This window comes from Mustela putorius, unplaced genomic scaffold (assembly GCF_011764305.1).
Source record: "Mustela putorius furo isolate JIRA1106 unplaced genomic scaffold, ASM1176430v1.1 tig00003859_pilon_pilon_pilon, whole genome shotgun sequence".
Classification (NCBI taxonomy): Eukaryota; Metazoa; Chordata; class Mammalia; order Carnivora; family Mustelidae; genus Mustela; species Mustela putorius.
The window spans coordinates 10,704,880-10,719,970 of NW_025422011.1; the positions used below are offsets into that span (position 1 = coordinate 10,704,880).

Below are 15,091 nucleotides of genomic sequence, written 5' to 3' on the forward strand. Positions count from 1 at the left end.
GGACAGAAAAGCAGAATTTTTCACTCCTAATACCCCAACCATGGTGGGGCCCAAACTAAACTCTAAGTCAACACACCCATTTCATCCACGAGACAACTACAAACCACTGCTTAAGGGATTTGAATTCCTCCTGCCTAACCCTCAAGGCTATACTCGACTATACTGCACAGATACTTTTCATCATTAATTGATGATCCTTACAAACACAGATCATCAATTAATCACTGGTTATTCATAGTCTACTCACCCAGAAATCCAAACACAGCAAATCAGACATCTCAAATCCATGTGAACATATCTTCGGTCAAATTTCCCAACAAGCCCTTTCCCTACCTTGGGCTTAAAAAAATTCCTGTATCAAAAAACCATTTTTACTACTGATACTGAATATTTTGAATGTAGAAGAAAGCAGGTAATCATTAAGTGCATTATATCTTGAAAATAAGGGAGGAAAAACAGCCACAACTGACTATCCTAATTCCTGATAAATCCTTATTTATTATATATTATTAATGTATTATTACTAACACATGTATTTGTTATTAAAATGTGATTTATTGTTAAAACACATTTATCACAGAAGAGACTGGCAAACACAGGTCATCAAACTCCTGTGTACTACATCTCTCTAAAACTCTTACCGCCACAGTTTCATTTAATTTCCCAGCTCCGTCTAGTTAAGATTCAAACCATGAATGTAATACAGCTTAAAAACATCTGCACATTTTTTTCTTTAGTAAAATAAGTCCTCGTGGACTAAAATAGACACATTAAGACACTGAATGGGAAAAGAATGCAAACTACTACACCTGACCTTAGCGCAGTGCCGTCTATAGAACACACCAGAGTATCAGATTTTTAAGTGAATTAGAATTCAGGGACATGCACTTAGAGAAAACACAACACACACAAGGCAAACTTGACATTAGCAAATGTTAAGGCAAACAATATTAGTGGTACATCTCCAAATCTGAACTGTAAGAAGCCTATGCTTAATTCCAAGTGCTTGAAGCTGATAAACTAACCCTATTAAAAAACAATAAAATAAGCTTTCTTATCCCTTACATTACATTGCACGTGCCTCTTTCATTTTCTCATGGCTTGATGTAGAAAACAAATAAAAACAGTTGCCTTCAAAATGTTTGGCGAGTCTAAGCCTCCAGTTTTAATTTAAGTTCACAGTGACAAATGGGGTTTTAAAAAAAAGCAAATAAAAAATTTACCTTCTAATAGCACCATGGTAAGAGGTCAGCCTCTTCTTGAAAAACACAGCTTCCAAAAAAGGCCCAATATATTGCTTCCTTCAAACAGCTCAAGGCTGGTATTATGAGACAGACTATTTCATAATCACATACATATGAAATTTATATCAAATAGAGTTCCATTTCAAAGCAACAAAATAAATGGACTTCAGTGATTCTACGTCCAGATTCAAATTTCTGACAAACACTAAATCAAGTTTCCAAAACAAAATCTCCCCTCAGTATTTTTATACCTTGGTTCCAATTGCCAAGATAGAATTCATATTTATTTTATGATTCTATCTCTTATTATCTCTCACCTATGAGACATTCGCATTACCATTATTCCTGACATTAAGGACTATATTATGAAACTTTTGTATTTATTAAGTATTATTTTCCAAATTACCATATCACAAACTCAAAAATTTTCATATTTTAAAAATAAAAAGAACATAATCATTCTCCATGCAGCCACCCCTCAAGGATGAATTGAAATTTCTTCTCTGAATTACGACCATAAAATAGAAAAATTCTGTAATAGATCACCATCCGGACTCTGAAAAGAAGGTGACAAAAACCAAAGAAAGACATTTTGGACATCTCTCTTGTTTGGTAGTACCTCCTGATTGATTATACTAGTTTACTACAGAAATAAAGCGTGCAATGTATTTTCTGATTAATCCAGCCAATCTACCCTTAATACCAGAAAATCACCTCAAAACATAAACATCAATTTACTCATAATGGTACATATTTCATTCTAGTATATTCTCGTTTGACTGGAACATTATATATATCTTTTCAAATGTATTTTTCCAGTGGAAAACAAGTATACAATCATACCAGCTTTGAACGACAGGCTGCACATTATTAATATCTGCCCTTTATGGCTGTTGTCAATTCTATTCAGATAGTTTGGGCTTTTTTCTAGACTTCTTGGAATTTTGGCCTATACTTAATATTTTTAATTTCATTAGAGAAACTAAATATAGCTTCCCTTTTCATTCCAGTAAGCAGTGCATCCCACGACCTTCTTCCTGTCAAGTCGAGGAGGCCGTGAAATGAGCACCAACTGTATTTCCTACAAATAACTGGGCACAACTATGAATAAGAATAAAGGAAATGTGTTTTCTTCTCCATGGGTAATACCAGTTATTTCAACAAATACTCAAAAATACACCCAAATTTTAGTTAGACTTTAACTCTTTGGTAGTTATTTTAGTCTTAGCCTTTTACTCCTTTCTAGCAAACTAACAAATTATAGCTAATTGCTTATGAAGTCTGTACTTGTGCAGTTAAAAACATATGTAAAAAGTTTTAAGATGACTACAGCAATGTACATTTCCAGTTTATATTTAAAATATGATTTTTAAAAGTGGAGTCTCAAAAATCACTAGAACTGTCCTAATCTTTTTTTTCTTCGACAGAATGACACAATAAATTAAAATTTTTTGCTTAGTGTATTGTTGTTTTACTTGTCCTATCAAGCACACAAGCAATTTACCAATCACTGAATTTTATAAGCTTCTCTAAGCAATTCCTGCATGTCTTCAAATCTGCTCTTCTAATCTTTCTGCAGAATAATTCTGTCTTCAACTTTAAATGTGGTATACTAATCTAATTCTACTTCTTGTTCCTTAAAGAACTTCTTTTATGCTAAGAACAAAACACTCATACTTCACATAAAATTGATTATATCAAACCTTTAAACTAATGTTCTATACATCACTTCAAAGAGATCTCCAGATTAAAACAACAACAACAATATATGCAAACTCTTAAAATATAAAAGCAGACCAAATTGCTTTGTGGTTAATATGAAGCAGATCTGAGTTCCATTACTGTGCCTGAGGAAATTAAGGAAACATAGCAGTTTACATATGATAACGCTCCAGCATCAGGCTCTAGTCCATTTATAGTACCATTATGCAAATACATAAAAAATCGTGAAGATAGACCAAATGAAGAAGTAAATTATCCAATACTTTCTTAGTGTGCCTCCCTGTTCTTCACATTAATTTGCTTCTTCTCTAATAGGGAGAGATGCTGCTCATTTAATCACCTCTCTTTCCAATGCAGGAACTCATTAAATATAATTAGCCTTTAAAATACCTGTTAAAAATAAAACAATTCTGCCATCTGCAGGCTGGATGAAATAAAGCACAATGAAGAAGTACAGGTAATTTAAAAATCAACACCAGGGCACAAAACAGTATTAACACTGAGCTTTGAATAAAGGAGGCTAAAGCAAATTTTTAAAAAAATGAGTGCTTGCCCTATATATCATCTTTATTCAAACAGTGACTTTGGTGTACTACCAGTGTAAGAATAGACTGAAAAGGCCAAAGGACAACAGAAGACGCATGAATAACTTGTAAAAACAGCATTTACAGGTCTTGCCATGGTAAAAGATGGCCCACAAACACTATGTATGGCATAACCCATTTCCTACCTGCTTAGCTTGTACACACACACAGACTGAGAGGATATACTCCAAAATGGCAGAACTAGTTCTCTGGTTGGTGATATTGCATAAGCGCTTTTTATTTCTTTTGGTTCTTATAATCTACATTTTAGCAGTTTTCTCCCGTTAAGTTTATTCAATCTTACTCCCTGCCCAATACTAATCTAACTTAAGGGGAAAAAAAAAAAAGGTAGTGTTGTTTTTTGTTATTTTTAGATACAAACCCACAAGGACAGAAAGGAAGGAATAACAGCACACAACTTTGAAAGTAGGAAAGTAAACGGATGAGTACTAATTGACTGAAGAGATTCTAGAAAGCTGAATCCTAAGCCAGAAGTAGGGAAGGCCAGGCTAATCACCTGTTCATACAACAGAATCCCCCAAAGGCCCAGGAACTGGCAGTCCTGAGAATCTTTGGAACTGGGGAATGGGGGTGGGCCTTTGGGTGAATGCTATTTGAGATGCAGATATGCGGATCCCCTCCACCCCCTCCTCCAGTCCAGTGCTAGGTAACAGCTCACCCTCCTTCAACAGCACACTGGGACACTGGAGACTGTTTCTCTGAAGAAAGTAAAAGACCTTTAAAATGGAGGTTCAACTTACACATCTGGAGGCATGCAGAAACTGCAAAAAATAAATTAACTGAGAAATTATCTGATATGACTGACAATAAAGTCACGCTGAGAAGCTATGAGATGGCGTGGGATGAATCAGCAATAGTGACAGAGGAAACTAGAGTAAAAATTTAAAAGGCAATAATGTCAGGAAAAGAAAAAAGTAAGAAAGGTAACAATCATAATTTGGGACAATACCGAGTTGTGTATAACATTTATTGGGTGTAAATACTGAATATGGATTTAACCAAGAATTGCAAAAATAATTACATTGGCAGAACAAAAGCCTAAGGGATGGCCCTGTCCAGCACTCATCCAAAGGTAGTATGTAAAACAGAAATAGGGAGATGAGCACATGCTGGAATGAAGCTAAGAGACGAAGCTTGGTGCTTATAAGAAAGAAGATGGGGAAGCACTGATAATGCTTATTATAATAATGCTTATTATAATGTATATAATGCTTATAATATTATATTATTATAATAATGCTTATTATCAGTGCTTCCCCATCTTCTTTCTTATAAGCACCAAGTTAATAATAAGCACCACTGATAAGCATTATCAGTGCTTATTAGAAAGAAGTAGGGAGAGATCCACTGCATTGCTATAAACCTCTTAGTACACTTTGACTATTTAAACTATACGCATCTATTACTGTGTTAAGGTAAATATTTTATTATTTAATAAAATGATTCGTTAATTTTATAAAAGTCCTAGTAAGCAGCAGCATACCGTGGTGATTCAGAGAACAGGCACTGGAACCAAACTGCCTAGGTTCAATTACAGATCCACTACTTAATATGTCACTCAACTACTCTGTGCCTCAGTCGCCTCTTCCGTAAAATACAGACTTTGTAAGGATTAAAGGAGATTAACACATACAAAGTCTTTACAGTGAGGCGAAAAGTCAGTCTCAAAAACATTCGCTAGTTATTACTAATAGGTAGCATAGAAATGGTTAACAGGGAGGACTCTGCAGACATCCAGAATTGGCTAGATGTATCACAATATCCTGCCTTACACCTCCTTCCTCAAGTAATAGAAAATGGAATGACAGTTGCTTTCACATCCCCGGCCTAAAGGTGAAGGTTTCCTTTCTACTCTCTCCTTTACCTAATCTGGCCTTTGTTCTCACAGTTACAGTCTACTAATTCTTGACCTCTATTTTAACTGAAGTGCACATCTGAAAACCAAACTCTCATTAAAATCAGCAGCAAATGTTTTATTTTCAGTAGTGCTGCCCATAACATTCTCTACCAAAAGGTAATGAGCCAATTAGGCCCTCAGTAAGTGCCTCTTGAGCTCCTGTTATCCTGGCCCTGGACCAATACAAGACCAGAATCTTGACCTCAAAAGGATTATGGTTTAATTGGGCAGTCTAGATACATACCTAAGTACTAGGGGATCTAGTACCAGTTGACTTCATACGCATTAGAATGGCTATTATCAAAAACCAAGAAAACAAGTGTTGGCAAGATGAGGAAATTGGAATCGTTGTGCATTGCTGGTGGGAAAGTAAAATGGTGTGGCTGCTAGGGAAAATAAAATGATTCCTCAAAGAATTAAACACACGATTACCATTTCATCCAGGCCTCCTATGTCTGGGTATACATCTGGAAGAAGGGGAAGCAGGAGCTGGAACATATCTGTACACCCATGTTCACAGCAGCATCATTCACTTTAGCCAAAAGGTGGAAGCAACCCCAGCATCCAACAACAGATGAATGGATAAACAAAATGTGGTAGAGACATACACTAAAACATGACTCAGCCCTAAAAATGAATGAAATTTGAATACCTGCAAGGAAACAGACGAAACCTGAGCCATTACGCTAAGTGAAATAAGCTAAACACAAAAAGACCAATGTTGTAGGATTCTGCCCTTGTGAGATACTCAGAACAGGCAAACTCACAGCGACAGAAAGTAAATGGTGGTCGCCTGGGGCTGGGGAGCGAGGGGAAAGGGGATGTATCAAGGAACACGGGATTTCAGTTTGGGATGATGAGAAAGTTCTAGACATGGATGGTGGTGATGGTTTCACAACAATGTAGATGTATTTAATGCCATGGAACTGAATGCACAAAAATAATTAAAATGGTGAATTTTACATATCTTTACCACAATTTTTCTAACTTAAAAAAATGTATGCCAGGCAAAGAAGAAAAGGTGAAGGAATGAGCAGATATTTCAGATGAGGGGAACATCATTTGCAAAGAAGGTGGGAATTACAGCTTAGTTTGGCTGGAGTGCAAAATATAATGAAAATGAAAAATAAGCATGTGAATTAAAAAAAAGTATGTTGGGACTATCACCTTGTGGTTGTCTACAGTACCTTACAGTACTATTGTAACTTAACTTTAATACCTCATTAATGGGTTTGATGTTATTTAAACAGCAATGGAAAACCCTGAAAAAAATTCTGAGTAAGAGAAATAACCACAGTTAAAAACAGCTTGGTTACAGTTCCACATAAACGGCTTATGTTCATAAATTTGTATCATTTACAGAAAAAACATTAAAACTGCATATGTTTGGAGATGGTAGCAACTACAAATGTTGCAGAAAATTTAAAATAATAGAATTTTAAGTACAAAGTGAAGCTACCCATGAATTTGTTACCTATTCTCCTTTATCTATTTAGACCATTTGACGTGAGAGACTGAAAAGGCACCCAGAATCTTCCATTAGATCGTCCAAATGTTTGGCCTTCATTCTAGCAGTGGTAGAAAGAAATGAGTGGCATTTCTGAAGATAGGGCCTTGTATACTAGGGTCAGGACTTTAGACCTTATTCTGAGTTTAAAGAGAAGAGCTGGAGATTTTCAGCAGAGAGCTGACATGATCTGATTTATAATTTAAAAGAACTCTGGGGGCGCCTAGGTGGCTCAGCTGGTTAAGCATCCAACTCTTGATCTCAGCTCAGATTTTGAACTTAGGGTCATGAGTTCTCAGATCATGAGTAGGCCCAGAGTGAAGCCTACTTTGAAAAAAGGTTGGGGGCACCTGAGTGGCTCAGTCAGTTAAGCATCTGCCTTCAGCTCAGGACATGATCCCAGGGTCGCAGGATGGAGCCCCACACTGGGTTCCCTGCTCAGTGGGGAACCTGCTTCTCCCACTCTCTCTGCAGCTCTGCCTGCTTGTGCGTTCTTTCTGTCAAATAAATAAAATCTCTAGAAAGAAAGAAAGAAAGAAAGAAAGGAAGGAAGGAAGGAAGGAGGAAAGGAAGCAGCCCGCAAAGCTGTATGGAGAACAGTCTGTACTGAACCAAGGGTGATGGTAGGGCTATGTCCTGGGACACTCCTGCAATAATTTAGAATAGAGGTAGTGGTAGCCTGGACCAGGCTGGCTGGCGAGGAATGGCCAGATTACATACAAAAGCTAGAGCCAACAGGAATTTCTGATAGATTGGAAGTGCCATACGAAAGTCAGGAGTCAGGGATGACTCTAATCATGAGTACAAGTGAAATAACAAAAATGAAAATTAGATGCCACAGCTCCAAAAAGAAAATCTTTCTTCCTATAAAAAGTGCCCCAAGAGCTCTATAAACTACATAGATTTGGTTTCTATTCAGCTGTAAAATGCCTATACAAAAATAGGAACATCAGGTCAGTTATATAGACCCTGTGCTTACCCCCTTGAGCCTGGCCCTGGCCTTGGACCACAATCCAGGGAAACTATACTTGACTTCTTCCAAGTCTAACAACTATACTTGTTCTTTTCCTCCCTCATAGCACGAGAACCACCATATTTATAAACACTACAGTACTTGGTAGTCTCAGTGTTCACCTGAAGTGTAAAGTGTGATGACTGACAGGGAGGGGTCAGTCAGAGGGCACAGGAGAGATCTCCCATTCGCCCCTGTAGATCTACTCGTCAGCTTTGCCCATACCATTGTGTGTTTCATTAGGCTTCCCTGGGCACAGGCTGGTTCAGCCAATGGACAGGATAAGCAGGAGATGAAGGGAGAAAGGAGAGCAAGGTCAGGGTATTTATTTCCCCAACTCCATCCCTACGGGGTCAGGTAGGCTGGTTGGATCCTTTAACTGAAAGACTGCACATCCACCACAGATCCTCCCCTCAGGGATCCTCCTCTGAGGCTCCATCCTTTCTAGTGTGGCAACTGCTCTCTCCCCAAGCCTCTCCATGCTAAGGAGTAGGGAGAGCATCTCACTCTAAACAGCCCCTTAGTATAGCACCATCTCTAAACCCTGAATTCACAGAAATCGTTTAGTAAACTCTCCTCAAATCAGCCATTTTTAGATCGCTATCTATTCCCTGCCAGGACCCTACATAAAGATTTAGGAGGCTGGCACTCAAGTAATGAGAAAAATTTCAAACCACAGGGAAGGTTCCCCCATTTGAATAGTATGAATCCAGATTTCCAAATTTACTGGCTTTCTATAAAGGTATTCTCTAGCCATTTGTTTCTAATGGGAACCCCTATAAAAAACATATATTTCTTGTTTTCCGAGAGGGCAAATATCCTTGCAAAGTAGCACCATTCTCTACAGGAAATGACAGACTTGTTTATGGAAATAGGCTGGAGACTAGGCAGTGTTCATAGATAAATTATAGGGAGATCCATGGGCTTCCAGGAACCACACAGAAAATTTTGAATGTACACATTTGTCTCAAAAAGTGGTAGAGCTTTATCATTTTTCAAATAGATTTGCACCCCCCTAAAAACCAAGACTAGGAGATTCCCAAGGAAGCTCTCCTGAATTATAAATACGTCAACCTTAATTCTCCCCTAAAATTTTTCATGTAATACAAGAATACCCTTGATTGCAGCAAAGTATTGAGCAGATCACTAGCTACAGTAAATGTACTGCCTACCAAGTACTAAAATTAAATTAAATTAAATTAAATTAAATTAAATCACCATTGCCCCCATTTTGTTTAAGGGCTTTGCTGATTCTTTCATACATGTAGTATCCAATGGTGCATCTGTAAGGAAGCTGGCCAGAACTGTAGGTAGTCAGTCTGTGGCTGCAGAACTACCTCCTCTGAGCAAGAAAAACCAAACACCACACAAGCGGTTTCAGCTTGCAACACTGGTCTTGCAATTAAATCATAAAATTAAAATTCTACTTGAATCCATTTATTTTGCAATCTTGGAACAGGACAAAAAGAAATCACCACTCACATGAGTCTCGCAAAAAAAGGAACACATGTGTAAGTTTGGGCATTTATGCATTTTACTGTAAAAGGCAAATGAAATGAAGCCAGAGACAAGGAGAAACACTTAAGAGTATAGGTGACCCTTGAACAGAGTACAGGAAACCCTTGAGTTTGAACTCTGTAGGCCCACTTATACACAGGTTTTTAAAAAATAAGTATACTGGGAAATTTTTTGGAGATTTGCAAAAATTTGAAAAAACTCACAGATAAATCATGTAGACAGAAATACCAAAACATTTTTTAAATAATATTTTATTTATTTATTTGAGAGAAAGAGAGAGAATGAGAGAGAGCACGAGAGGAGAGAGGTCAGCGGGAGAAGCAGACTCCCTGCCGAGCAGGGAGCCTGATGCAGGACTCTGTCTCTGGTGTCCAGGATCACGACCTGATCCGGAGGCAGTCGCTTAACCAACTGAGCCAACCAGGTGCCCAAATACCAAAACATTTAAAGAAAAAATTACATATATAAGAATATAGTATATAATACATATAACATACAAAATATGTGTTCATCCACTGTTTATGTTATTGGTAAGGCTTTTGTCAACAGTGGGCTATTAATACCTAAGTTGGGGCAGTCAAAAAACATACATGGATTTTCAACTGTATATGGAGAGGTCAATTCCTCTAATCCCCATGTTGTTCAAAGATCAACTGTACATCAATTATCAATTAGAAACTTAGAGATGGGAGAACATTAACATACACTCTTAACTCTTAAATGGTTCTGCCACCCTTTATACAGTCTAGACTTGTAACTGTTAAACCGTATGATTATCAGGACTATTGCTGAAATACTATTTCACAGTGTAGCTATTACTAAAATATGTCTCACTTTATTTAAAAAAAAAAAAAAGGACAGGTGTTCACACAGAATACACACCTGGTAAACACAGCTTCAGCGCACAGGCACTGCTCTGCTGATGGCTAAGGCCAAGCCACCACAGACACTGAGGTAGGCTGTGGTTACGGAAACAGGCTTTGGTGTCAGGCAGAGCTGGGCTGAAATCATTCTATCCCCAGAGCACAGCATTAACTACTGTGAGGACTCAATGAGGTAAGTCATGTCAAGTGCTGAGAAGGGTACATGGTACATAGTAAGTGATCGATGCTACTTGTTATACTCAAACCCACTCCCCCAACTTCTTTCCTGCTGGAAGGGACCAAATTTTGTTCACTTGTATGCCTTTCTTGTGAACATATGCTCTGAGTAAAGGACCCCACTGCTTGGTGTCTCAGTGCCTTCAGACTGCTATAACAAAATATCTGGGACTGGTGGCTTACAAGCAACATTTATTTTTTCACAGCCCTGGAGGCTGGGAAGGGCAAGATCATGACGCTGACAGATGTGAGATGGCTGACGAGGGTCCACTTCCCAATTCATAGACAGTGCTATGCTAAGCACATGGCATAGGTCATTACTCATAAAAATGCTGCCAACAAACACCACTTAAGGAAACCAAAACTCCAAGTGTGACTTCCATGGACAGACTTTAAGATCCTGGTTGATGTAGGAGTGTGGAAATTACTCAGGAAGTGTACTTAATTCATATAGTCTATATATTACCAAATAGTTGCTTCGTTTTATGAAATTATAATTTCTACCAAGCTCAGTGAAAAATGAGGCAATACCATGTAATTCATGCTTTGTAAAACAAATAGTTCAAGGACTGCCACGTGCATTCACCATGGCAAAACAAAAAAATCTATATGTTAAAAGTCAGGAGACAAATTTGGGCTCAGTATTAGGGGAAAAAAATACACCCCAAGATTTCCTAATAACTTAAAGCTACCCAAATAGCAGTTAGCTACTGGGGTAGCAGAATAATACCCTTGCCTCTCTCCCACCTTCTTTCCCCCCTCGATGTCCCACATCCCAATATCCAGAACCTGTGAATATGTTATGTTACATGGCAAGGAGAAATTAAGGTTGAAGGAGGAGAGAAGATTGCTGAAGAGTTGGCCTTGAGATGGGGAAAGAATCTTGGTGGGACCAATGTAATCACCAGGATCCTTATACATGAAAGGAGGAGGAACTAGGAAACTAAGACGGCTTTCTTGGGATATAGTGTTCTCTCTCTTATGGATGACGTTCGGGCTGAGTTAGACATGTTGCTCATGGTACACAGTGGACTGGGTAAAATGTCATGCTGCTTCAGATGAGGATTGTCTAAGTGAGTTTCCAGAGGCAGGAGTCCTTAAATGAGGTCTAAAGAAAACCCCTAAGAGAAGATATTTGCAAATGACATATCAGATAAAGGGCTAGTATCCAAAATCTATAAAGAGCTTGCCAAATTCAACAACCAAAGAACAAATAAACCAATCAAGAAATGGACAGAAAACATGAGCAGACAGTTCTCCAAAGGAGACATCCAAGTGGCCAACAGACCCATGAAAAACTGCTTAACAACACTTGGCATCAGGGAAACAACAAATCAAAACCATAGTGAGATACCACCTCAACCCAGTCAAAATGTATAAAATTAACAAGTCAGGAAATGACAGATGTTGGTAACGATGCGAAGAAAGGGGAACCCTCCTATACTGTTGGTGGGAATGCAAACTGGTGTAGCCACTCTGGAAAACAGTATGGAGGTTCCTCAAAAAGCTGAAAATAGAGCTACCCTATAAGCCAGCAATCGCACTATTGGGTATTTACCCCAAAGATACAAATGTAGTGATCTAAAGAGGCACCTGCATCCCAATGACTATAGCAGCGATGTCCACAATAGCCAACTATAGAAAGAGCCCAGATGTCCATCAATAGATGAATGGTGAAGAAGATACGGTGTGTATACATACACACACACACGAATATTATGCAGCCATCAAAAAACCCCTGAAATCTTGCCATTTGCAATGGCAATGACATGGATGGAACTAGAGGGTATGATGCTAAGCAAAATAAGTCAATCAGAGAAAAACAATTATCATCTGATTTCACTGATGTATGCCATTTAAAAAACAAAACAGAGCATCACAGGGGAAGAGAGGAAAAAATAAAACAAAATGAGACTAGAGAGGGACATATCATAAGAGACCCTTAATGGTAGAAAACAAACTGAGGGCTCCTGGAGGGAAGGGGAATGGACAAATGGGGTAACTGGGCGATGGACATTAAGGAGGGCATGTGATATAATAAGCACTGGGTATTATATTAAGACTGATGAATCACAGGTCTGTACCTCTGAAACCAGTAATACACTGCATGCTAATTAATTGAATTTAAATTTAAAAATGTTTAAAAAATAAATATAGGAGAACTGTAAGAGGCAGAAAAGAAAAAAGAAAACCCATGAAACTGCATGCACTTATTTGTACCTTTTTCTGTAGAGTAGGTCTAAAGCTTTCAAAGATTCTCTAAAGAATCTGGTTTACAAACAAGGTTAAGAACATTCTTCCTAATGCAAGCTGGTGCAGCCACTCTGGAAAACAATATGGAGGTTCCTCAAAAAGTTAAAAATAGAACTACCCTATTACCCAGCAATTGCACTACTATGTACTTACCCAAGGGATACAAAAATACAGATTTTAAGGGATACATGCATACTGATGTTTATAGCGGCAATATCCACAATAGCCAAAATATGTAAAGAGCCCAAATGTCCAATGACTGATGAATAGATAAAGAAGACGTCGTATATATACACTATGGAATATTACTCAGCCATCAAAAAGAAAGAAATCTTGCCATTTCCAACAATGTGGATGGAGCTAGAGTATATTAGGATAAGTGAAATAAATCAGTAAAAGAAAGATAAGTTCTATATTATTTCACTCATATGTGGAATTTAAGAATTAAAACAGATGAATACACAGGAAGGAAAAAAAAGAGAGAGGGAAACTAACCATAATTGACTCTAACCCATAGAAAACAAACTAAGGGTTAATGGAAGGAGTTGGGTGGGGGACAGGCTCAGTGGGTGACAGGTGTTAAGGACAATTGTTATGATGAGCACTGAGTGTTATATGTTAAGTGATGAATCACTGAATTCTACTCCTGAAACCAGTATTACACTGTATGTTAACTAGCTAAAATTTAAATAAGAATTTGAAAAAAAAAAAACAAAACCCAACACTCTTCCTAAATTATTTCCAACACTGAGCTTTTACTGCTTCATGATTTTTGAAGGTAGTGAGTGTCAAAGTGCAGCCCATCAAACACTAACATAAAACATCACGATTCACCAAAGGTAGTTTGTAAAATGAAGATGGCTGAGCTCCACCCCAGATGGAATATCTGGGGGCTATAGTTAAGTTTAATCTTTAACAAAATGAGTGAAGAAAGGGAAAACAGGGAATTCTATACACAGCTAAAATACTACTACTCCTAGAGGTATTTTATTAAATATTAAGCTGAAGAAACAAATAAATTGCTCTCATTAAAGATTTGGTTCTCACCAAATCTTAAAATCTCAGGGCACTCATCTTGTGATTCTTCGTAACCTACTTTTTTTCTGAGTCTCAGGTAGCTCTGAATATTTAAGCACTGCCTACTGCACCTCGTTTCATACTGTGGAGTGCCAGGATGACTGGCAGGTAATACATTACACACACACATAATGTTAGCCATATCCCCCTCCGCCCCCGTAAAGAAAAACAATGCCTGGCATACTCTATTGCATCCTGTTAAATACTAAAAGAATTGTATGAACAGTGTTAATGTCATTACTTAACGCCAATTTTTTTCTAATAACTTCTTGGTATGATTCCCCTCCTAAATTGCCACTCTTTTAGGCGCATATTTTGCTTAAAATATTCTTGTACCCCAAGACTGTGATGCCGTAGGTATTTACAGATTAAGTCTTCTGGGAGTCGTCGCGCGGGGCAACCCGAGGGGCCTGGAAGAAAAGACCTCCCCATAGAGATGGGCCTAGAGAATGAATACGAACTGCTACCAGAGGCATTTGAATTTCAGCAACCTTGGGAAGCTTGACAGCTCTAGGGGAACCTGAGATATAACTGAGAAGTGGCCTGAAGAAAAGCGTTTAGGACCTGTCTCTGCGCGTCACAAATAACCCAAATTCCAAGGCAAGGTCACAGAGAAGCTATACCAACCAGGGGCCCAGGAACGGAGTCAGGTTCTTCCAGCTCCCAAGAAAACCCTCCGCGGCATGCACTAGGCCATGTCGGCGGCCCCCTCCCCAAGAAAAGGTCTCAGGAACAGAGAGCCCCGGGCACCTTCAGACCCAGATGGGCCCTGAATCAAAAAGCCCGTGGCCCAGGCCCATTACTCAGCTACACAGAGAAGCTGAGCGACCCCGACCACTCACCCCGCAGCCGCTGCGTACTGTGAAGCCATCTCCAACTAGCTCCGCGCCCGACAGACCACCCGGAAGCGCCCTTCACCAGCTCTAGTCTTCGGCACCCGCCGAAGGCCAAGAGGTAGCGCAGCACCCGAGGGTCACAGCCTAGCCTCCAGGAGGCCGCCATCTTCCCGGCCTTGTCACGGGCTGTCCGCAGCACAGCCTGATGGCCCCGTCAGCAAGACCCTCCCGGGCCCCGCCTCCTGTCATGTTGGCCACGCCTCCGAACTCCTGCGGCGTCTGTGCCTCTCCGAGGCTAGAGGCCCTCCTTAATCCCGCCT

General features: G+C 39.0%; 1 protein-coding gene across 2 annotated transcripts in view; it reads right to left on the minus strand.

The window, feature by feature from the left end:
• PDHX (pyruvate dehydrogenase complex component X) overlaps positions 1-15,091 on the minus strand; it is a 69,592-nt gene that overhangs the window by 54,229 nt on the left and 272 nt on the right. Inside the window, exon 1 of one of the 2 annotated variants that reach the window (XM_004755974.3) lies at positions 14,778-14,999. The exons of the other annotated variant lie outside the window; for it this stretch is intronic. Within the exon in view, the coding sequence (XP_004756031.1) occupies positions 14,778-14,937 (160 nt within the window). The 5' untranslated portion in view covers positions 14,938-14,999. Of the gene's footprint in view, positions 1-14,777; positions 15,000-15,091 lie in introns of those variants that run through there. 2 annotated transcript variants of the gene reach the window in all.